Raw genomic sequence first — 21,650 nt, 5'->3', positions numbered from 1 at the left:
TTTGTTGTTGTTGTTGTTGTTGGTGTGAGAGCTACCTCTGTCGTTGAGACTGTAGATGGAGTCCAGTTCCGAGCCTTGAGTCCCCGTCGCGTCCAGCAGCAGCTTACTGGAGATCCCCATGCAGAGGGACTCCTTCAGACACAACTCTGGGGGAAAAAGAGACGCAAAAAAAAAAAAAAGGTGCGTTCAGAGTCACAGCTAGTTCTTCTTCCTCGTCAAAAAAAACCCCCCGGCGCCTACATTACCCACCCTACACAGCTTTTTGTGTGGGACCTCTCTCTGAGGTCAGAGGTCAGAACGTACCCGTGTTGTTGATGGCGTGCGTCCACAGCAGATGGGCGATGTCCCGGGTCCAGGCCGCCTTGTCCTCCCTGTCCTTGGCCTGCAGCGTGACGCAGTCTCTGGTTCGAGGAGCCTGCCGGACCCAGACTTCGAACTTCACCCCTTCCCCACCCACGCTCTGAGTCAGACCCATCTCGCCGGTCTGCAGGCAGAAGAGACGAAGGATGACGTGTGTGTGTGTGTGTGTGTGTGTTAAGAGCACAGTGTGTGTGTGTGTGTGTGAGAGAGACGCACCTTGATGCTGTGCTTGTAGCTGTAGGCGGTGCGTCCCGGTCCGGGGCTCTTCTGTTTGGCGAAGACGACGGCGTGCTGGTAGAGGAAAACGTTCCTCACGCCCGCCCGCTTCCTCCGAGCCCCCCCGCACACCGTCAGCTCGCCGTGCCGCACCAGCTCGCCGCGCTCCGCCACCGGGATCTGAAATCACACATCACACATCACACACACACACACACACACACACACACACACACACACACACACACACGTTAGGATGTGCTTATCTTGGCCCGGAGGCCCAGGCCCAGGGCTTTAATCTACAAAAGATACCATCTTAATTTATCTCTTAAGAGGCCGTTTAGCCTTGAATTGAGCTTTTTTTTTTATTTTTTTTTGCCAGTGGGTTGAAATCTTTCCCCCTTTTTTTTTTTTTTTTTTGTGTTTGCCTATCCGCTTTAATGTAATTGTATTGAAACAAGTAAAATGTAGGAAGAAAATGAAAACAAACAAAGTGAATAATCTTTGGGAGAGTCTTTCGGATTTTAAAGGGCCAGTGCGTAGTTACTGACGCCTCGATCACCTGACAGGAGCTCGTTTATTTGGGTGACAAACACCAAACTGATCTTCTCCCTGATCTCCGTTTGTGAGCAAAATCTCTCCCGTTTTTTTGTCAAGTCACGACTTGACAAAGCCTCATTCGGACGCTTGCGATGTCGTTTTCGCAACTCCCACCAGAGACGCGCAGAGGTCGATAAAAGTCCGATCTTAACGCAACGCTCCCAAAGGACTCGGTATACAAGACGAGCAAAGACCCAAACAGATGCGTGTTCTCCTCTGTAACTGAGAATCCACCAGCGACCGGTCACACCGATGCTTTATTTTTAAACCTCTAGAGATGTGTGGGTCATGATTTAAGTGATGCTTCACACACACACACACACACACACATTACGAACACCCACGTACACACACACACACACACACACACACACACACACACACACACACACCTGCACTTACGGTCTTTTCACTTGGAGAGCTTTTGCAGAGCGATTTGAAGTAGCTCAATGGAAGTGTTTGTGCTGCCGTAATCTCTCCCCTCGCTCGGAACAAAAAGGGGGAGGAGAGGATAGTTTGTGTGTGTGTGTGTGTGTGTGTGTGTGTGTGGGAGTAAATACTTGTCACGACTAGCTGTGAATGATACCGCTGTGTCAGAGTGGCAAAATATGGGGCAAGTGGATGTGGGGGTTTTCTGACTTTTTTGATAAAGGTTAAAGCTGTTTCTAATCCATAATAGCTGCTCGAGTGGAACAGGAGTGTCTCATCCAGTGGTCTGTCTTTTCTCCCACTTTCCTTTTCATTTTCAGCTTTTTCCTCGACTTGCATTCGGACCAATATTTAAGTCAATGTCATAGTTTAAATTGTTGTATTTTCACCTGATGCAAGAAGATATGAATCATTTTAGTTCACCAAAAACGGTGTTTTCTTGTGATGATTATAACTTCTTACAGAAAGAAATTCCCAAACTGTAAATAATGAACTCCGGCGATGAAAGCAATCAGATTCCATCTCTGCCTGACCTCATCAGGATGAGTTGGTTCCTTCCCCTCTGAGAGGAGAAAGTGGGACTTGATCAGAAACTGGGACAGGCGTTCTCACCGGACATCCGACGATGAGGTCGCTGGCCCTGAGGTCCTCGCCGTGCCGCTGAGCGTGTCTCAGGATGGAGAGGGCGGAGTCGGAGGCGGGGTTTATCCCTCCCAGCTCCTCCAGGGCCTCGCAGTACTGCTCCAGCCTCTGAGTGGGAGCCTGGAGACAGTGTGGGAAGGACAGGGGGGAGAGGGGGGAGGCCGGGGGCAGCTTGGACTGCGGGAGAGGAGAGAGGGGAGAGGAGAGAGAGGGGAGAGGAGAGAGGAGGGAGGAGAGAGAGGGGAGAGGGGAGGGGAGAGAGGAGAGAGGGGAGAGGTGAGAGGAGAGAGGAGAGGGGAGAGGAGAGGGGAGAGAGAGGAGAGGGGAGAGAGAGGAGAGGGGAGAGGAGAGGGGAGAGAGAGGGGAGAGGAGAGAGGAGAGGAGAGGAGAGAGAGGAGAGAGAGGAGAGGAGAGAGAGGAGAGGAGAGAGAGAAGAGAGAGGAGACGGGAGAGGAGGGGAGGGGAGAGAGGGTGTGTTTAACTAAAAGTAAAGTATCTCATGTGAAAACTGCAGAAAGTTGCGTAAATGAAAGGAGAAAACGAATGTAGTTTTGTTTTTGAGGCCTTTTTTGTCTCTTTTATTGGTCATAAATGACACTGTTTAAGAAATAACTCTAGTTCTGAGTGTATTATTGTTATTTCATCACATAAATAATACAAACTTCACATCACAATTTAAAAATAACCACAAATCAGGAAACCAAGACCCCTCTACTTTTGACGAAGAGCTCTTCAAATCCAGAGGAGCATTGTTACTGGATGTTACAGCTGTACACAGCACACACATCAAGGCTTCTTCCTAAATCCCACTCTCCTTCTACGCCGCGTCAAAGTGGCCACATGTGCTCTCCCCCCGTCTTCATCCTCGTAAAAAAAAAAAAAAAATCTTTACCGCCGTCCCCGAAATGATCCCCATCATCGCATCCATCACGATAACCATAAACCCTCCTGCTTGCCATCATCCACAATCTGTTCCAAGCTCCCTCTTTTAAAGCCGGGACGTGAACTCACACTGCCTCCTGCTGGCCGTTTCTTAGAAGTGCTCCTTTTTTTTTTTTTTTTTTTAACGAGACACTTGACAAACCTGAGTGGGATCTTTTTTAAAGCGCCGTGATCTCTCCACCGTAAAGTCCTCCCGGTAATCTCCCGATGCCGTCATGTATTAGTTTTAGTTAATTGTAGCTTGCACGCTCAAATTAGTTCCTCTATAATCCGCCTTTAATTGGCTTTTTTTTCCTAGTGTACATTAAACATGTAATTAGCTTTACTGTACACTGCTCCCTTTTTTTTTTTTTTTTTTAATTGCAGCAACCGCCGAGTAAAGCAACTTTAATTGCTTTGTGCTTGTGATGTGCCCCCGAAATTACTCATAATCACGTTCTCACGTTGTGGTTTAACAAGATTTTTTTGAAAAGGAAAATAACCAAATAAAAATGTTATGACCCTCTGTGACACTAACTCTATTGTGTGTATGTGTGTGTGTGTGTGTGTGTGTGTGTGTGTGTGTGTGTGTGTGTGTATAGTTCCAGGAATGTGTGATCATCTGAGAGGAAACAGGGCACAGTTCAAATGTTCACTGGCATGAGTTGACATGAGGACTCTTACCTTGAAGAAGTCGGCGGCCTGAGTGACCAGCGGAGAGTCCAGTTCTGGTTTATTCCTGATGTAGTGGGAGTACTGCAGAAACTGCTCCCGCTGTGTGTGTGTGTGTGTGTGTGTGTGTGTGTGTGTGTGTGTGTGTGTGTGTGTGTGTGTGTGTGTGTGTGTGTGTGTGAGAGGGACGAATATGAAATGATCAAGAAATGAGTTCACGCGGCATATTCTAAATACTGTTTTGAAAAGAGCTACGAGAATAAAGTCAAGCTTTTATTTTGCAAAAACACAGATTCGTGTTTTTCGACATTCCCCAACTTACGTATTTGCTGAAGCAGTCCTGTTGCAACAAGCTCTGCACGAGAGCGCCCTCCATGGCCGGGAGCAGGTTCTGCGAGTGGAAGGCGCCGAGGCTGGCCCAGTTGGGGAAGAGGGCGTCCGCCTTCCCCCTGACGGAGGCCGGGGTGTCCGAGAGCTCCAGCAAGGGGAGGTAGGTCTCCTCCACCCCCTTCAGGATGGCTACATACTGCCTCTCTGAGCTCAGCATCCTGCACCAGAGCAGGTAGAGTTTACTGTGGGGAGGAGACGAGAAACAAGGAGACGATGAGGAGTGAACTTTGCAGACGAGCGAGCAAACTTTTGGGAGAAGCGGGAAGGGAAGAGGAAGTGAGCGATGGCCAGAGATCAAACACTTAACTCAGGTCAACTCTTCTCCCGCTTATTTCCTATAGTCCTTAAACGCACCTCTGTGCAGTTGATCCGGCCCTATCCGTCCCCGTCTCCCTCTCCGTCCTCCCCAGCAGCACGTGTTGACGTGGCGACCCCGTGTGGTCCACCACCTCCTTGCTGCTGACTTCCACCCCTCGGATTAACACCCCGCCTCCTGCTCCTCCTCCTGCTCCTCCTCCTGCACCTCCCGCGCCCCATCCAGGGATGGCTGCAGCCATGCTAGTGGCGATCACTGGGTCAGCCACCGCCCGCCTCCCCAGCCAGGACATGGGGGAGTTGCGGCTTGCCCCGCCCGTCGGGGACTCGGCAGGCTTGGGGGAGGCCGTGCCTCTGCGGGGAGCCAGGAGAGCCTGGAGGTCGAAGCTCGGGTGGCGCTTCCTGGGCGGCTTGGAAGGGGGCGGGGCCTCTGTGGGCTGAAAGTTGAGGGACATGGGTGATGTTTCTGAAAAAAGGACTACAAGGACAATATGAAGTGCAGCTCAGGACAAAATGAAACACAAGCTCACGCTCTTCTTCGTGGGATTCAGAAGGTTCTGCAGGAACTTCCCTCCGCCGGCTCCGCCCGCTCCTCCTCCCCCGGCTCCCTCCTTCTTATTCCCCTTCTCCTCTCCGATCTTCAGCGTGGAGCAGGTCTGCGGTCTGAACAACGATGCCAGGGATCCCCAGGACTGCAGCCCCCCGTCGCCTCCTCCAGCTCCCAATCCCCAGTCGCCCTCCCCCTCTGGACCCATCAGGTCCCACAGGCTGCTGGCAGACGGCGTCTTCGACCTCCCCTGGCCCTGATTCTGGGCCCTGTCCGTCTGGAGGAACCGGGGTTTGACCTGCGCCACGGTCCGCTGGTAGCGCTCCACCGTCTGCGTCCAGAGATCCAGGAGCGCCCCGCCGCCGAGCTCCATGGCTAAGGAACGGGCGTCCTGGAAACGGGACGGCGGGATCGGAGGGAGGGAGGCGAGAGGGCAGGTGGAAGAGGGGGAGGAGGAGGTGGAGGAGACCACCTCGCACCACTGGGTGGCCTGGGGGACGGGAAAAGAAAAGACGACTCTTGCTTTGCTTTTATGAACATTTGAAAAGCCATTAATGTGTGATCAGAACTCCCAGCGTTACCTCGGTCAGCGTGGACAGCAGCCTCTGCGTGTTGTCCAGGGTGGTCCAGCAGTCAGACAGACAGTGGGACATGTCTCTCAGCTTCTCCCTGACCGGGGGAAGCCGGATCTGGACGGCGCTGAGGCCCGCCCAGTCCAGCTCGCACCAGCCCTCCGAGTCGCTGAGCACCGACAGAGTCTCGCTGTGCAGCTCCTAAAAGGGGAGTCGGGGAGAACCAGTGTGAGGTCTCCGGCCTGGAAAAGAAGCCTCGAGTGTTTACTGCGGGAGGCTTGACAAGATTGCATTTGGGAAGCCGTGAATGGAATTCGTGGCGACTGCCTCTGCTGGGAACATCCTGACAGACTTCTACATTAGCCACAAGAATGATAAATACCACCAGTGAACGGCGAAGTGGGCTCAAAGCACATCTGTTGACATTTAAAATACCCATAGTTTTAGTTATTGACTCCTAAAATGTTTCAGCCGGAGAACATTACTTTGCTTATCTAGTCGGGGACGGCGCACTTAAATGCCATACTGTTGTTTAAATATCCAGTTTAACCCTATGTGACTTTTTCCGAAAAACAGCATCCACTTTGACCACAAGAGGCATCGGTCATATGCTTTATAATCAATTTATTTCATTTGAAACATTACTTTCAAACGTTATACAGACGAGCTTTATGCGTTGAAGTTTTATGTGATTATATAACCTTTTGAATTACGCTGATGGGTTTATTTTTGCGTCATTCTTGAACCACCGAATGACCCTAAACAAAGGGATTCTTGTATCCTAAACACGTTGAAATACTATATCTACCCCTGAGCACACAAACAAACATGTGCGGACGATTCCATGCTGCGCAAGCAGAGCGACACTCACGTTGGCCGTTTCTCTGAACGTCTTGAACTTCTGCTGTTTGAGCGAGAGTCTGCTGAGGGACAGGGGAGGGTCCTTGTAGTCCTCCAGCTGTGACTGGACTTGCTCAATCTCCTTATCACACTGGGGTATAAGAGAGAGAGGGGGGGGGGGAGGGGAGGACACAAGGCTTTTTACTGGACATGAGGGACAAAGAGAGAGTCGAGGGACGTGAAACACTGCGGTGGAGAAATGTACATGAAGTGGGTTAAAGATAGACGGAGTGGCTTTAATTATTGTTACTATAATTTAAAACAGGATGATATGGATGAAACCATTGTTGGGCCACATTCCACTTCACCACCATGTCCTCCTTTTGTCTCATGTTACTGGAATATGTTGATTATAATTGACCAAAATGTTGAGTATGAATTTGTTTTATATATGATTTAATATGGTGAATTGCTAGGTTCAGTAGTTTTCAGTAGTTTGTGGAAGTGCACTAACTTTACAAGTTATTTGATCTAATTTATTTTCAGCTAATCTATTTTTATTTATCATTCTTATATTACATTAAATCTATATAATATTTTTAAAAAAAATCCAAAAATCCTCAAAAACATTTACCAAAGAATTACTTTGAAATTTACTAAATTTAATAAATGAATGATGTTTCAGTCTAACGGCGTTAAATAGTCACAATTATGAAAAATAAGGAAAAATCTAAATTATAAAAATTATAATTTTTTTTTTTTTGGCCATAATTTCAATGTTTTTCCCAGTATACTGGATTACATTGGACATATTGTATTTGCCTTTGCTCTGCTGTGTGTGAGCAAGACAAGGGAGAAAACACATCTGTCAGTAAACACCAGCAAATCAGGGAGTTTCCATCCGAACCCTGTTGGGAGCAGTGGAGAGGAAACGATGCGTAAAACTCTGAATTTGACCTTTCGTGGCTGATTTTATAGTTTGTAGCAGTTCAGTTCAAACAGTCGAAATGAGAAACCAAACCACACACTCTCCCTCCCTCACACACCTTCTCCAGCTTGTCCACCAGCCCCGCCAGTCGTCCCAGAGCTTCCAGGTCGCGGCCCCTCTGGTTGGACACCCGGACGAGCCGGTGCAGGGCGTCGTCCACGCTGTCGTAGAGTTTAGAAGTCGCGGCGAGAGCGGCCCTGAATGCACAAAAAGTCCCAAAAAAAATGACAAATCATCACTCGCGAAGCTTATTGTTTTTAAGATTCTAATTCTGATGACAGTGAGAACTTGTCGCCAAAAAAAACAACAACATTTTGGCTGCTGGAAATGTAATTTCAAAAAACAAAAACAAAAAGAGCCTTGCAGGCCAACTGCAAAAAATAAATAAAGAGAGGGAATCAAATCAGCAATCAGCCTATACTTGTATTTGGCCTCCCTCTTGTGCAGACTGAGCCAAAACTCATTACCGGATACGAAGAACAGCTCCACACACTGCAGTCTTTAGATCATCTTTAAGCTGTCGTCGGCCGCAAACAAACAAGTCCTCTGTTTGATGTTAAGTTCACATTCCTTCTTCTGCTCCGGCTGCTTTTCTATTATTTTTAAGCTGAAAGCAAACAACTTCTTTTTTCTTTTTTTTTTACGACGACGAGTATTTTTAACCTATAACTCAGGATGACAAAAAAATAAATAAAAAATCCCTCAATCAAACTCAAGTACTGGGAAGGCAAAGGACATGCGGATCGCTTTTCCTGCCCCTCGGGACCAAGCTGCCTTGAGTGAGGTGGCTCCTGCACGTCTGAGCATTAGCCCAATTAGAATGGATGCTCGTCGTGACGTCTTTTGTATTTAAAATAGTCCTACTTCAATAGGCCCGAGTGTAATGTATACTCCAGCCGTGCACGGTCTCATTAGCATCATAACGAGAAGAAGCATATGCAGGCGCACACAATGCCGCTGTAAATACGTCTTTTAATACAACAGTACGCACACCGAATATTATTAGACAATTTCTTTCGCTTGTATCCGTGATAATAACCAAGATACATTCGCTGATTGTGGTAATTTTCAGTGTTGTAAAACATGTATGGTTTGTGAGTTTAAATACTGAGTTGACCCCCCAACAACACGCCGCAGACTTTGCATCAAAAGCAAGAAGGATGGAAAAGAAAATAAGGGACCAAAGAAAAGCGCTAAAGTTCGAGCACAGCGTAAAGATTCTGGTACCTGCAGTCTGGGGACTTCTGCGCCAGTCCAGTTGCGCTGTTGGTCAGTCCCGCCAGCCATGCCCCGCCCCTTTGCTGCGGTTCCGTTAAGCGCGGGTCGGCCAGGACGCTCGCCATGAGCTGCCTGTGCTTGTCGATGCTCAAAGGGACAGCCTGAGGGAGGAGCAATGTGCTTAATCGATTGCTTCTGTAGTCGAAAATCCTCAAACCGTCGCCGTGTCGTCAAAAAAAACCGCCGACACGGCGACGCTGCAAAGGCGCCGTCAGACTTTAGTACCTTGATGTCGTCGGGCATGGGCTCGGTGTCCATAGACCGCAGTGCTTCTCCGAGGAGGGCGATGGCGCTCTCGCAGTGCTCCGTCAGACTCTCCAGGCTCTGAAGGGGAGAAAGGTCAGATTATAAATCAGTAGTTTTGAGATTGAGCATTTTACTTTTTCCATTAAAATAAGTCAAAACGTACAAAGAACGTAAAGCAGGTCAGTGTGTGACGCTGTTCATTCTTTGTTTCTTTCAAAGTCCACGAGAGAGGTCAGGGAAAGGCTTTCGTCTGTTCTCCCGCTCTACTCCCTCGCTGCTCGTGGTCGTATGTTAAACTCCAGTTACACAAAGCTCCAACAAGTAAGGAGAACTTGAACAAGTAAGGAGAACTTGAACAAGTAAGGAGAACTTGAACAAGTAAGGAGAACTTGAACAAGTACGTCTCCAGCCGTGTTCCGGTACAGAAAGCCACTGTGTATGTGTGCACGAGAGTCGGACTGTGAGGCCATCGTGTGAGCGAATGGCTCAGGTACAAATAAAAGTAAATCTGAATAATTTCACAGAAGCGTAGATATCAATCTTAAATGCCCGGAGCGATTTCCTGTTCAATTTCCTCAAGACCACTCGAACGCACGCCGAGGTCAGGGAATCAGTCCGAGGGGAAAAACGTCACGGGAAAAATGGAAAAATAACTACATATGTAGAAATGTAGGAGAAAACGTAAGAGGAAATGGTTTTTATCTCACTAGTCTGAAGGCCAGCCAGTCTGAGTGACAGTGGGCGAAGTCTCCGTCCATCTCTTTGGGCAGCTGCTGCTTGTCAACGTATTGCTGGAGGACGGCTGTTCCTCGCACCATGTGGATCTGGACAGAACAAAATAAGTGCTAATTTATCAGCAGGAATTAAAAAATCATTACAAGGAAAGACAAGCAACAATGGCGTGCGGCTCCGACGTCTTTTGCGTGGGATTTCCCTTTTGACACGCAACAGGTTTTGAAGCTGCCGAGCTGAAAATACAAACCACATGGCAAAGAAGAAGAACAAAAAAAATCTCATGGGTGTGTGTGAGAAAGAACTCTGCTGATCAGTGCAAAACACATGAGCTGCAAAAAGCGTCTGGAAAATAAGGTTCATTTAGATTCAAGCGCCTGAACCGGCTAACGGCATCTGACGTTTATCACATTTTAGCGAGGGACAGAAAACAAAGCTCGGTGTATGAAACGTTATTTGAAATTCATATATTAGCGGATGTCCCTGCGGTTACGACGGCCAATGGAGGTTCATTTTGGGAACGCTTCATCACCGTTGTTCTGACATGTTTTCATAAGTTGCTCCCAGGGGTGTTCTTACCTGCGTCTTAATGCAAATAAAAAGGAATAAAAACAAGGAGGAAATGAACAACGCTATGCTTGTGTGTTTGCTGGATCATGTGTGAGCTCACCTCTGCTCCTTCCACTTCATGAGAAAGGGACTCCTGCTGCTCTCCCACCAAAACCAGAACAGATCCAAGACCGCCGGGAACCGACACCTGGCACACACGGGGAAAAAAAAACAAACACACAGCTACTTCATCACATCTGCAGGCTAATCGGAGCGACGCAAAAGCAATCGTTTAGCCAAAGTTTTCATCTCACCTGGAACAATTTAAGAGCGGAGAGGCAGAGGGTGGAGGGCGGAGAGCGCCTGCTGTCCATTAACACCGTGAGACCTTTTTCTTTGGCTGCGGGCCTGATGAGGACGCATGGAGGGTTCAAACAGGAGCAGTGGTTAGAAAAGAAAGAGTTTTATTCTCAAATGAGAACCTGCAATGTAAAAAGTTAAGACGAATGATGAAAAAAAATCACACCTACATTATTCTTTAGGGAACCGTTAGGGGGTCATCTGTGTTTTAACATTAACGTTTAACATTAAACTTCATAATGTTTCTTCTCAAACCTGCCGTGGAACTTTTGCTCAGACTTGTTGTGAGCAACAGCTGCATGGTGAACCGTGCCAGGTAAACTGGCAAGCTCCAAGGTGTTTGCTCAATTCACTGCGAATCAGTTTTATGATTTTTTTTTTCCGGCCTCCTGGCACATGCTGCGCTTTCTTAGCCCCACCTTTTAATGCATTTGGCCAAGTCAGCAAAAAAGCAAGTCAAGTCAAACATAGTAATGTAGCACTTTTAGCTGAACGGGTTTGTAAAAGAGTGGTGCGATCCACCAACTGGGAAAGCAGAGGTTGAATCTGGGGACAACATTTTATGGTATGAAGTGAATAAAAGGCCTGCTACACTGACAGGCCTTAGTTCCCTGGAAATATCTAGATTCGTGTTGTGAAGCCTGAAACATACCATTAAAACCGATGACTTATACCTCTGGATTTCTGATTGGAGTGGGGGAAAAACACAGCCTTACCGAGTGATTCTGTGGTAGCAGGCCAGGACCCGGGACATCTCCTCCTCAGAGAAGCTCTCCTCTGCTGCATCTCTCTCTGTGACCACCAGGGCGCGTCCCAGCCTGTCCACCGTACCTGTGGACGGTATGATGAAATACAGTAAGAAACAGTCTGCAACAGTGGTTTATCTGTTTGTTTTATATATATATATATATATATATATATATACTGTCAGGTGGTCAGTGTCATCCACTTCTATTTGGTAAAAATCACATTTAAAGTTTTGGAGTTAGAGTTCCCATAATGCTTTGCGGGGATGCAAGGAGGAAGTAAAACCAGCAAGTAAAAATGTTGCCATGAGGTCACTTTGTTAGTTTGCTGGGGGCTACACCTTGAGCTCTGCTACACTTTATTACATTTTCACCATGAAAACTTTTTATTTAAATTATCTAGTAGTTCCTGTTTTCACTGGACTCTAACCATAAAATGTACAGATACAAAAATGTGGGATTTATTTTAAGAAAACTTCCAGCTGTACAGATTATGAGGCAAGATCTGAAGGTGCGTCTGTTTTTCTAGAATATATAGGTAGATTTATGGACATTCATCCACAATGGATGTGAGAGATCCCTGGATATAGTAAGTCAAACTGAATCTAACAGTGTGTATATCATGTATGTATGTTCATATCTGAATTAGGGGTCAAGACCTTCTAGCCCAACTATGTTTAGTGGACAACAAAGTCGCACATCTACAAGACTACCTGGCTGTCAAAGTATTAGTTTTGAGCCGAATGCTAACTAGCATAACAAACATACAGGCCTGAAATAAACTTGCCTGTCAACTTCAGCTTCCCTGACTGGAGAAGCTCTGTGTCCAGTTCCCTCAGCAGGGGAGGCTCTTTAGATGTAACACCATTTAGTTGGTCGGGAGATGTCTCTCCTGAGCCTGCCTCCTCATTAGAGTGGTTAAGTAAGGATGTGCCCGATTGGCCGTTGCAGACAGGCAAAGATTCGGCTTCTTTCTCTGTTGAGGGATACAATAGTTACAGAAAGTATTCCATGGGGGACTTTAGCATCTGACGCTCGTGCATTGTCATTCTTCAGACCTGCGCTCCTTATCCTTGTGTCCTCTGTCGCCTCGAGAGTTGAAGGTGGCACTCCGTCAGGTTGGTCTGCCTGTTTTCTTTGCTTCGATTGGTTCTCCTCTGTGATTGGCAGCTTTGTCAAAGCAGAGCAGGTGGTGGGACTTGGTTGAGCAGCTTTACCTTGCAGTTTTGATCCCTTCTGGTGTGCACGACCACCGGACCTAGCCCTCCTTTTGGCCCCCTTTCCCTTCCTTTTCCTCCTAAAGACAAAGCACAGGAAGGTACTAATGAGGTACAACGGACAGTTAATAATTTTTATGAATTTAGAAATGTATTTGTTTGGACACAATGTCCTCTAAAATGGTTTAGAAGGTGTCTTTTGTACCATTGGTTTCAGGCCTATATGTGTGTAATTTCGGACGATCTGTACGCAGAGTTTGCACCAAAGTGTTACTGATCTGTACTTTCATACGGAAGTGTGAAAATGAAAATAAATAAGTCTGTACCTTGGCGCTCTGAATCCTGCAGTTTTAACTTCCTTTCCTCTGGGACAAACTCCTTCCTCAGTCTTTCCGTCATCCCTTTCCTCGTTCACCTTTGGGTTGGACGAATTCTTCATTTTAGATCCAATGTTGGTATTATCTCCACTTTCTGAAACTCCAGTGAAGGGTCTCTCTGGTGCGTCTGATGTTGGGGTTGTGGCATCACTGTCTCCGCTCAGTGGTTTATCTGTATCCTCAAAAACAGAGTCCGAATGAGATCCGTGATCTGAGTGGCCCTCTATGACATGCTCGACTTTGTGGTTCGTCAAGTCATGGACAGAACTATCGGCGCTCTCTGAGTCTTTACCCCTTTGGTTGTTCCTGCACGGCTGCGTGAGGCCGTTGCTTTCTCTCTCCTTGCCCACGCCGGGCCTCCTCTCTTTGCGGCTATCAAAATAAGGCCGGTGGCTTTCCAGGCCCTCGGAGTCTCTGTTGGTTTTATCTCCTTCATCAGAGTCGTGGACAGAAGAAGAGTAAGACCGCCTCCCTTTGCCAGGCTCAGGGACTCCTGGTGGAGGCCTATGTGGTAAAATGTCACCTTTTGGGGTAACTACGTCTCTTTTGGCACCAAGGACAGCTCGAAAGCTTCCTGACCCTTCTAGTCTCCCATATCCCCAAGCCCTCCCCTTCCGGAGTTTGATGGCTTTACTTCTCCTGCACAGGGGCAAAGTCTTGGTCTTGCTAATCCCATGCATCTCCAGGTACCTCTGCCTTGTGTCAACCCCTCCATCAGGACCCAGTCTGGGCTCCAACAGCTCCACATAGTCCCCGTCCAGTTGAGGGTGCCTCGCTGTCCGCCCGAGACCATCTTCGCTGCGCCTTCGCCGGGGAAGCGCAGGCTCAGAGTCCAAGCTATCTGGTGGTAAACCATCGTCTTCCTCCTCATCCCAGGACCAGGAGTCCAGTTCGCCGGAGGATGAGCCACCCCAGCCCCCGAGGCTGCTGCCCCCCTCACTGGGCAGGCGGTTGGATTTGCTGCCATCCTGGTTGGACATCAGGCCCAGCTCCTCAGAAGGGTCGTGGATGAATTTTGGGTAGACGACCTCCTTCCACGGAAGTCGAACCACACCGTCACATGTACTGACCAGGCAGGTGTCAAGTCCTCCTCCAACTGTGCAAAGATAAGAGAGGATTAAGTTTCAAGATCATGTATTTATTGAAGGTATACAGTACGCATAGAAGGGCCATCCTATTTTAAAAATGAAGATCCTAACATAAGCTACAGGGAAAACAAATGTTTAAACTTTTGCTTTAGCTCTACTGTTTTTATCACCACCCACCACCTGCTGACATCCATATATCTCTCTTTTCTCTTGTTGCCTTCCACATGCCATCCTTTGGTCATAAACCTTCTGGCCATCTGTTTCACTTCCCTTGTTTTAAGTGTAATCTTCTTCACAGTCACACCGGCTAAGCTACAAAGTCTTTATCACTTCCACCTAAAAACCAGGTTCAGAACATAAACCCTAAGTAAACCTTAGTGTTTTCCTGACTCTTAACTTGAAATACAGAACGATAGTAACAGTAAGATCGGAAATTAGGAAAACAAAATGTCAACGGAAGTAGTGGGCATCCTTTCCTTACGTTCTCTCTTGTGGCCCCGTTCCTTGTTCACGCTGTGCAGCCACTCAGTGGTGAACACAAGGGGGTGCTGTGACTCGGGTACCAGGACTTCCTGAACGGTGCGCCCCCCAGGGGCCAGACATTTTAACGCCAGCCGGGGGCAGCGTGTAGAGAAGGGCACCACCTGCAGGTAGAAGTCATTACTGCGCAGGATCCTCCAGTCCAGGGTGGAGAGCTGCACGACCACTTTCTCGCCTAAACACAGAGGCCAGCCGGAGTGAAGGAACAAGCAGCCCAGGTACTGAGACTGTGACGACAAGAAGAAGACAGAAAGGGAGTGCGTTGATTTTAGAAATATAAACCTTCACCTGCGTGCCAAGTCTTTAGGTTGCGTAGTGCACTCTCTCCTCTCTTGTCACAAGCTATCCTATTTAAATCACAACGGCCCACATCAGCCAGTTGGAGCCAGCCTGCTTGGTTGTGTTCGGCAATCAGATGAGTCAAATTTCTAGAACTGATAAAGCACCGGTCAACACTTTTCACTAGCTCGGCTGGTCAAAAGCCAGTGTGCCACACGCACGAATGTCGGACATGTGACTCACGCTGTTATTTCCAAAGCGCAAAGCCGCTTAGCTGGCATGACATAGTGAGAAGACTCTGGATGGCTGCAGAGAGTCAGAGTGAGTCAGACAGAAACATGCAGATGACCACAACAGCCAGCCACTGTGAAACCAGCCCACTTTTCTTTTTTTTTTCACGAGCGGAAAACACACAAAGCAGCTCTATAAGACTGAGAAAAATCAATCTAAATCCAGTGCGTTTAACAACATGGGTCTAAATATAGAAAATCCCACAACGCAGCGTCAAACTCAAGAGCTCTGTGGATCTAGGTGAAGGAGAGAAGGCCTCGAGTGTCATCCCCTGCACTATCCACTGATTTGTTTGGAATAATGTGTTATTTCTAAATGCTATTCTCCCCTTAATCAATCCTCTTTAAGCCCTATATCCTCTCTCTTTCTCCCTCCTGCAGTCTGAGGTATAACTCGGCCATTTCCCAGACACGTCTAATCGACTGACTCGGGACTGCTCCCTCCCCCCTCCGTGCCCTCCAGACTCACGAGACGTGATCAAATTATATTCCTTACTCGACCTGTCCTCCACCTTCCCTTATTCAATTCCCCTTATTTAAGTCTCTTTTTCTAGCCTGCTCTCTTTTGTTGTGGCAAAGTTTTGGGGCAAGCACGGGTTGAAATTAGTGTTTAAAAAGCCTGTGTGACTTTTCCTCTCTTTAAAACCCTTTCTGTTTAGAACCGGTCCACATTCTGTAAACTCCCTGTGTCCTCTGGCCCTCCACCCTCCTATTACTTCTCCCTCAGAGTACCCCAGTGTTTGCTCCTTCTTCCTCACCTCCCTCCTTCACAGAAAATTCTCAATCGGTCTACTATGGTCCGCAAACCTCCAGCATCTTCTCCACGTTGATTTTTCTCCTTCGACTCCCACCGCATCACTCTCTCTTTCTCTCACAGCAGAAACACACTCGCATATGGAAGGCATTATTGTCATGACTCACAGTCTAACTCCCGTCCCGCTCCACTCAGCGACAATGAAAACATACTTTGCTCACAAATGCCTGTGCATGTGTGTGTGTGTGTGTGTGTATGTGCAAGTCTAGGAAAACTGTAAAGGGAAATATGAGACACTTCTGAGCCTCCGAGCTTGTGCTAAACAGTGTGTTGTTTATCTGTGTGTGTGTGTGTGTGTGTGTGTGTGTGTGTGTGTGTGTGTGTGTGTGTGTGTGCGTGCGTGCGCTTTGGAAAGTAAAATAAAAGGAATGCTGTTCAGTGTAAACCCTCGTAGCTTTGACTTTAAGCACATGTTGCATCTCATTTGTCTATCTCGTCTAGTGCGAGTGAAGCAGAAAGTGCAAAGACAGTGATGTGAGGGCACCAAGTGGAAGTTGCGTAGCGTATCCTATATCACGCTATTAACACGCATTCGCTTTCTGCTTCCTGGGAGCGGAAAAGCACGACCAGAACTCTTTTATTCACGCTTCATTTCCCCGTATTTCATTAATCTCTGTCGATTCGGTTTGGAGCCTCCGGGGCAGGAAACCACCTCTTTTTGTCCGCTGGGTCACGGCGGCTGCTAAATCTCAAATTTCACCAGCCGCTTTCTCTAATTTTACCAGGCCACAGCTAGAGTTTTAGAGTGGACGCGACCCTCTGCGGTGCAGAGAGGAAGCGGTACAGGGTCACACGTGTGTCAGATTATAAAAGCCTTGAACTTTTCTTTCGCGCCGGTGTCTCCGTGGCACCGGTTACCGTGACACCACGCTGAAGAATTGACACTTCAGGGCACGAACACGAGGACACTGACACCGACACGGACTCGGCTGCTGTGAGTCTTAACTCACTTAAGACTTAACTCGACCCTTGTGAGCAAAGTCATTCAAGTCAAGTTTTTACCTGCTAAATTCCCACCAGTGATCCCAATAGTAGAGACCCGTGACTTGCCTTGGATTTGCACTTAAAGAAACTAGTCTAGAAAAGACTAGTCTAGACTAGACTTGAGACTTGACCCCCAAAATGTTCTGAAAACTTGTGGCCTCACTTGGACTTTGTGGCCTCACTTGGACTTTCACTGTTGAGACCTGGAACTGACCTGAAAGACTTAAAAACGAGCTAAACCTTTTAAAGTTACCACAAGAAACGTTCTTTTTCTTTTAGAAAACCACTCATTTTATTGCAGCAGGGTCTGACAGGTCTGCTCCGCTCAGTCCTGGTTCTGTCTCCCTAACCCTTCAGAATCCGACCCGGTGGCACAGATAACATTAAGAATAACTTTCTAGAAATATACAATCTTCTCACTGATGTTCTTGTGTACTTATGTAGTCCATATCGAGGCGTCAGTATTGCATTGAGACTGTTTCATGAACGTTTCATGAACGTTAAGAACATGTGGGACTTTGATTTAGGGCTTTCAACTTGACTCGACTGCCAATACACACATCAAAAAGCTAACGGTTGACAGATTTCTCACACTATACTTTCTTTGTGACAGCTGATTCTGCTTCTGATTATACTATGCGTGTGTTCTCATCTGCAGTGTTTGCAGTTTGGAACTCACGCAGGCGTGCTGCTGGAGTTTGTGGAGGAGGTGCTTGGCAGGAACGAAGTAGTCCAGGAGGTAGCGAAGACTGTCGTGTTGATAGGTCGACTCCAGGACTGAAAAGACCTGAATGAATGTAGGGGGGGGGGGGGGGGGGAAGGGGGAAAAAACACTCTAGTGAACGCAGGAGTATTCAGTGCATTTGGTAAATAGATCCACAAAACAAAATGCTGTAGACTTTATACGTCGTTCATGTCTGAGGAGAACCTTCTCATGAACTGAGAGTAGCCTTTTTGAGTGTATCAAAAGGGTTACATTTGCTCAAGAGCGGAGGAATTCCCTCAACCCAGACAGCATGTAATCAGAAAAGGCTGTTTCACTTTATCCATTTTTATTTCATCAAGTCATCAAGCAGCTTTTTCCATCGTAGCAAAGACGTTTTGATTTGAAGCTACAGGCCACCAATTATCAAAATTCCCATTAAATGCAAACAGAGAACGGCCCAAAAAGCATATAGCTCAAAGGCCCCTTTGGTCTTTGAGCTATACGCAGTACTTTAGCGCTCTGTAATGTTAAGTTGGAGACATTGGAGCGGGGTTAGCCAACACGGTGGCTACCCCAATGAGCCACCGCCAATGAGTCTCCCGCTCTGAAATTAGCATTAGTCATCTGTGTAGTTCGGTCTAGAAATAGCTTTAATGGTTTTGTTTTGTGGTTGATGTTTTCTTTTGAAACCTCAAAAAGGGGCCACATATAGAGGTTTTTTTTTTTTTTTTTTAACGAGCACTAGCGTCTTCTTTCAATGGCTCCCAACAAGGAGAGTTTATTGGCGGCCTAGAGGAGCTGCTCAGCGTCACGGACACACGCGCCCTGTGATGACTTTCAAATAGCCCAATTGTTGGGATTAATAGCCGAAACCATTCAACTTGCACGGTTAATTATAAATATCTGTGTTTTCCTATGATGACTCGGTTGTTAATAATGATCGTGAGGAATCGTTAACAGTAATCAGTGAACATAAACATAATATGAAGCCTGTTAAATGCATAAAATTCATTATTCAAAGCAGATTTGTATTATTTGGAGCAGTTTTATCAATCAAGTAGCCCTCCATATTACTCTGTAGTCTACAGGCAGCTCTCAGTCTAAAAAAATAGAGTTCCCATAATGCACCTGCAAGAGAATGCCAGTTCTGCCCAGCTGAGACTGCTCTGTCAATGCTTTTGACTTAAAAAGCAGAAACAGTGCACGGCTTTTGGTTGAAACGAGTCATGTGAAGCTCCTGTTTGGAGGAAGAGGGTTTCGGCAGTAATTGGCCAGCTGGCTGGATTTTTGTTTGTGTTGGCTTCTAGCAGCGGTTTATATCCAGGGAAAGCACCGTTATCTGCACATAACATCCCTTTGACCGCATACTCCGACACCGCCCTATCAGTTAATTAAATCTGCATTATTTTTCATCCCCTGTTTATTGCTCTAAAGATGTGAGACTGCAATAAAGGTGTGTGTGTGTGTGTGTGTGTGTGTGAGATGTATACCTGGGAGAGGAGGGGTGGTGCCGTGCTCTCAAAAGGAGGGTAAAGCGATGAGAGCGCCCCCTGCACACAGTCCTCCATCGCCTCCGAACCCTGAGAGAGAGACACACGGAGGTGGTGAGAAAGAGTTAATCCATAACCGGACGCTGAATCGACTGTAATGTCTGTGTTTGTGTTTAACAGCCGGGTTGTCTCGCTTTTTTTGCTGACACACACACACACACAGAGACAAATATACACCCACACTCTACTTTCAACTTCCTGTTGTATGGCCTGGGGAGTGTCAAACATTTCCTCCAAGGCCCAGTTAATGTAAGAACGGACCAGAACAAAAGAGTCAAATCACTGCAACATGTTAACTCCTACACACACACACACACACACACACACACACACACACACACACACACACACACATCATAACACTGGGCCGGCCTGTGAGGTGGAGGGTGACGGAGCAGAGCATGCAACACATACAGTGTTTATTTTTCTACATGGAACCGTTCGCATGGCAACCTGCAACTCTTTCCTCTCTTTTCCAACTTCTCTCTTTCACTCTCCCTCTGCGAAATCTCCCATCTGCTTCTCTTCCTCAATTTGCTGCCTGTTCTTTAAATATCTCCTCTTTGTTTCACCTCCGTCTGACTGATCTGAATGTCGTCTGACAACAATTAATGTTGGGATTCTCCTCAACAGACGGCATATTGTCCCGGGTAACTACAACAACCGGGGGATGGAAAGCAGCGCAACAACTGAGAGACAACAACTCTGAGAGCAACCCAGAATGTGACGAGACAGAGTGTACGGAAAAAAAGAAAAGTGCGGAGAGAGAGAGAGAGAGAGAGAGAGAGAGAGAGAGCTGGTGCGGAAGGTTTATGGAAGAAGATCGAGCTTCAACCGTATTGAAAATGATTTTTTTCGGGCAGCTTTTTTTTTTGTGTACACGGAGGGTTTGCAGTTAGCCTCAGAAGAGGACAGAGTGAGCTTTACAAGAAAGTACTGTCTCCAATTTACGCAACAAAAATAAATTCAACATGTCAAAATGCGCAAAGTAAGGTTGAAACAAATGTCAAGACTTATTTGAAATTTGTGTTTTTGACCCAAATTCAGAAGGGAGGGGGGTCAAATGGACATTTGATCACAGAAGACAGCAAGCTGTTGTAGAGTGGAACACTGGGGGGGGGGGGGGGGGGGACTGAAAACTAAGGACACTTATAACCAAAGCGAGACACTTTAAAAACAAGTCGCATCAGATCTACAAATGTAGTTTGAGACCTGCGCCGCTGAGGTCGCTCTGGGTCGCTCGCGTCAGATGTTCGCCTCTGTTTCCTATCCGCTCTCTTGGCTGCCAAGCAACATTTTTCAACTGTGACTTCAGCCCTCATGGCACCAACAAACAAGAGTGGCACCGACGGGCTCGGATTCATGTGGCTTTATTTTTTCCTTAGTAACGGAGACATTTTTTTGTTGGTTTACATGGAGACAAATACAGACAAAACTTGCATTTATGTCGCTGAACGTTGCTCACTTTTCCAGAAGCGGAGCTGCAGCTCTTGGGTCATGTAAGTCCGGTGCCATTTTTTTTGGTAAACGGAACCCTTCTTTTGGAAGCGACCCATAAAATGTGTCCAAATCCTTCTTAATTATCTTAAAACAAGCGAAAAGTTTCTAAGTAATCAACCTTTTTTTTAATAGTCGCATTAAAACAAGGCAGAAAAACTTCACGGCACCATTCCACATTTGTTAAATTGTACCACTACACTGAAAGATGTTCTTTAATTTACTAAAAGAAAACAAATTTATAGAAATGTTAAGCATTGAAGTGTCGTGAAAAGACGCTCTATGCTCTCGAACTACTACAACACAAACGTTGCATTATTTTAAGGTCGCTCATATCACAGTAGATGTAAAGATGGTTGCGTCACAGGAGGAGGTGTCTCGGCGCGTACAGACTGTAGTAAACAACAGCCTGTCAGGGGAGCATGTTGTAAGAGGTGTAGCGGTCGTAAAAGAGGTTTAAACGGCCTCCTGGCTCACTGACGGAACATATTGGGTCCAGTAAAAGCACAGCAGGGGGTTCAGAGGATTGCAAAGCAAGGAACTTCCTCTTCAAGACTAAAGCGTCCCTCAAGACTTGAGCTAATTCAACACACTATATTAAAGCAAAGGAAGAAACAGTGGACACTCTCTTATGTCTTTGGAGAGCCATCCTCTAAACCCTTTTTAATATTCATTAGCCTCCTATCATTTAAAAGTTGTGCTCGTATCGAGACCGGCAGATAAGCTAAACTCAATGTAGTTCACTTAGCGACGAGCTAGCTCGCCGGCAACAATATTTGATTTGGACGTGACGTGCATTTGCCCCCCCCCTGTTTTATTTCCTCAGCGTTGGCTCTGTGTTTGCATGCCAGTACAACAGGATATTCCACTGCTGAAATCCAGTCACTCAAACACACAAGAGATGA

General features: G+C 46.9%; 1 protein-coding gene across 1 annotated transcript in view; it reads right to left on the bottom strand.

Moving 5' to 3' along the window:
* Nucleotides 1–21,650, bottom strand: part of arhgef40 (Rho guanine nucleotide exchange factor (GEF) 40) — a 34,635-nt gene that overhangs the window by 6,779 nt on the left and 6,206 nt on the right. Inside the window, exons 3-26 of the mRNA XM_068728176.1 lie at nucleotides 19,189–19,278; nucleotides 17,672–17,779; nucleotides 14,567–14,852; nucleotides 13,290–14,093; nucleotides 12,947–13,169; nucleotides 12,462–12,700; nucleotides 12,191–12,379; nucleotides 11,374–11,488; nucleotides 10,612–10,705; nucleotides 10,419–10,505; nucleotides 9,724–9,840; nucleotides 8,996–9,094; nucleotides 8,720–8,871; nucleotides 7,551–7,689; nucleotides 6,536–6,655; nucleotides 5,674–5,865; nucleotides 5,076–5,582; nucleotides 4,585–4,982; nucleotides 4,163–4,412; nucleotides 3,853–3,942; nucleotides 2,218–2,424; nucleotides 577–756; nucleotides 304–484; nucleotides 36–146 (exon numbers count right to left, since the gene is read on the bottom strand). Coding sequence (XP_068584277.1) covers nucleotides 36–146; nucleotides 304–484; nucleotides 577–756; nucleotides 2,218–2,424; nucleotides 3,853–3,942; nucleotides 4,163–4,412; nucleotides 4,585–4,982; nucleotides 5,076–5,582; nucleotides 5,674–5,865; nucleotides 6,536–6,655; nucleotides 7,551–7,689; nucleotides 8,720–8,871; nucleotides 8,996–9,094; nucleotides 9,724–9,840; nucleotides 10,419–10,505; nucleotides 10,612–10,705; nucleotides 11,374–11,488; nucleotides 12,191–12,379; nucleotides 12,462–12,700; nucleotides 12,947–13,169; nucleotides 13,290–14,093; nucleotides 14,567–14,852; nucleotides 17,672–17,779; nucleotides 19,189–19,278 — 4,978 coding nt within the window. The remainder of the gene's footprint in view (nucleotides 1–35; nucleotides 147–303; nucleotides 485–576; nucleotides 757–2,217; nucleotides 2,425–3,852; nucleotides 3,943–4,162; nucleotides 4,413–4,584; nucleotides 4,983–5,075; nucleotides 5,583–5,673; nucleotides 5,866–6,535; nucleotides 6,656–7,550; nucleotides 7,690–8,719; nucleotides 8,872–8,995; nucleotides 9,095–9,723; nucleotides 9,841–10,418; nucleotides 10,506–10,611; nucleotides 10,706–11,373; nucleotides 11,489–12,190; nucleotides 12,380–12,461; nucleotides 12,701–12,946; nucleotides 13,170–13,289; nucleotides 14,094–14,566; nucleotides 14,853–17,671; nucleotides 17,780–19,188; nucleotides 19,279–21,650) is intronic.

The sequence above is a fragment of the Cebidichthys violaceus genome, unplaced genomic scaffold (assembly GCF_023349555.1).
Source record: "Cebidichthys violaceus isolate CVI_PGR_0920_01 unplaced genomic scaffold, fCebVio1.0.p SCAF_41, whole genome shotgun sequence".
NCBI classification, from domain to species: Eukaryota; Metazoa; Chordata; class Actinopteri; order Perciformes; family Stichaeidae; genus Cebidichthys; species Cebidichthys violaceus.
The sequence above is the reverse complement of the archived record's forward strand: the minus strand, read 5'-3'. Positions and strand labels throughout refer to the sequence as shown.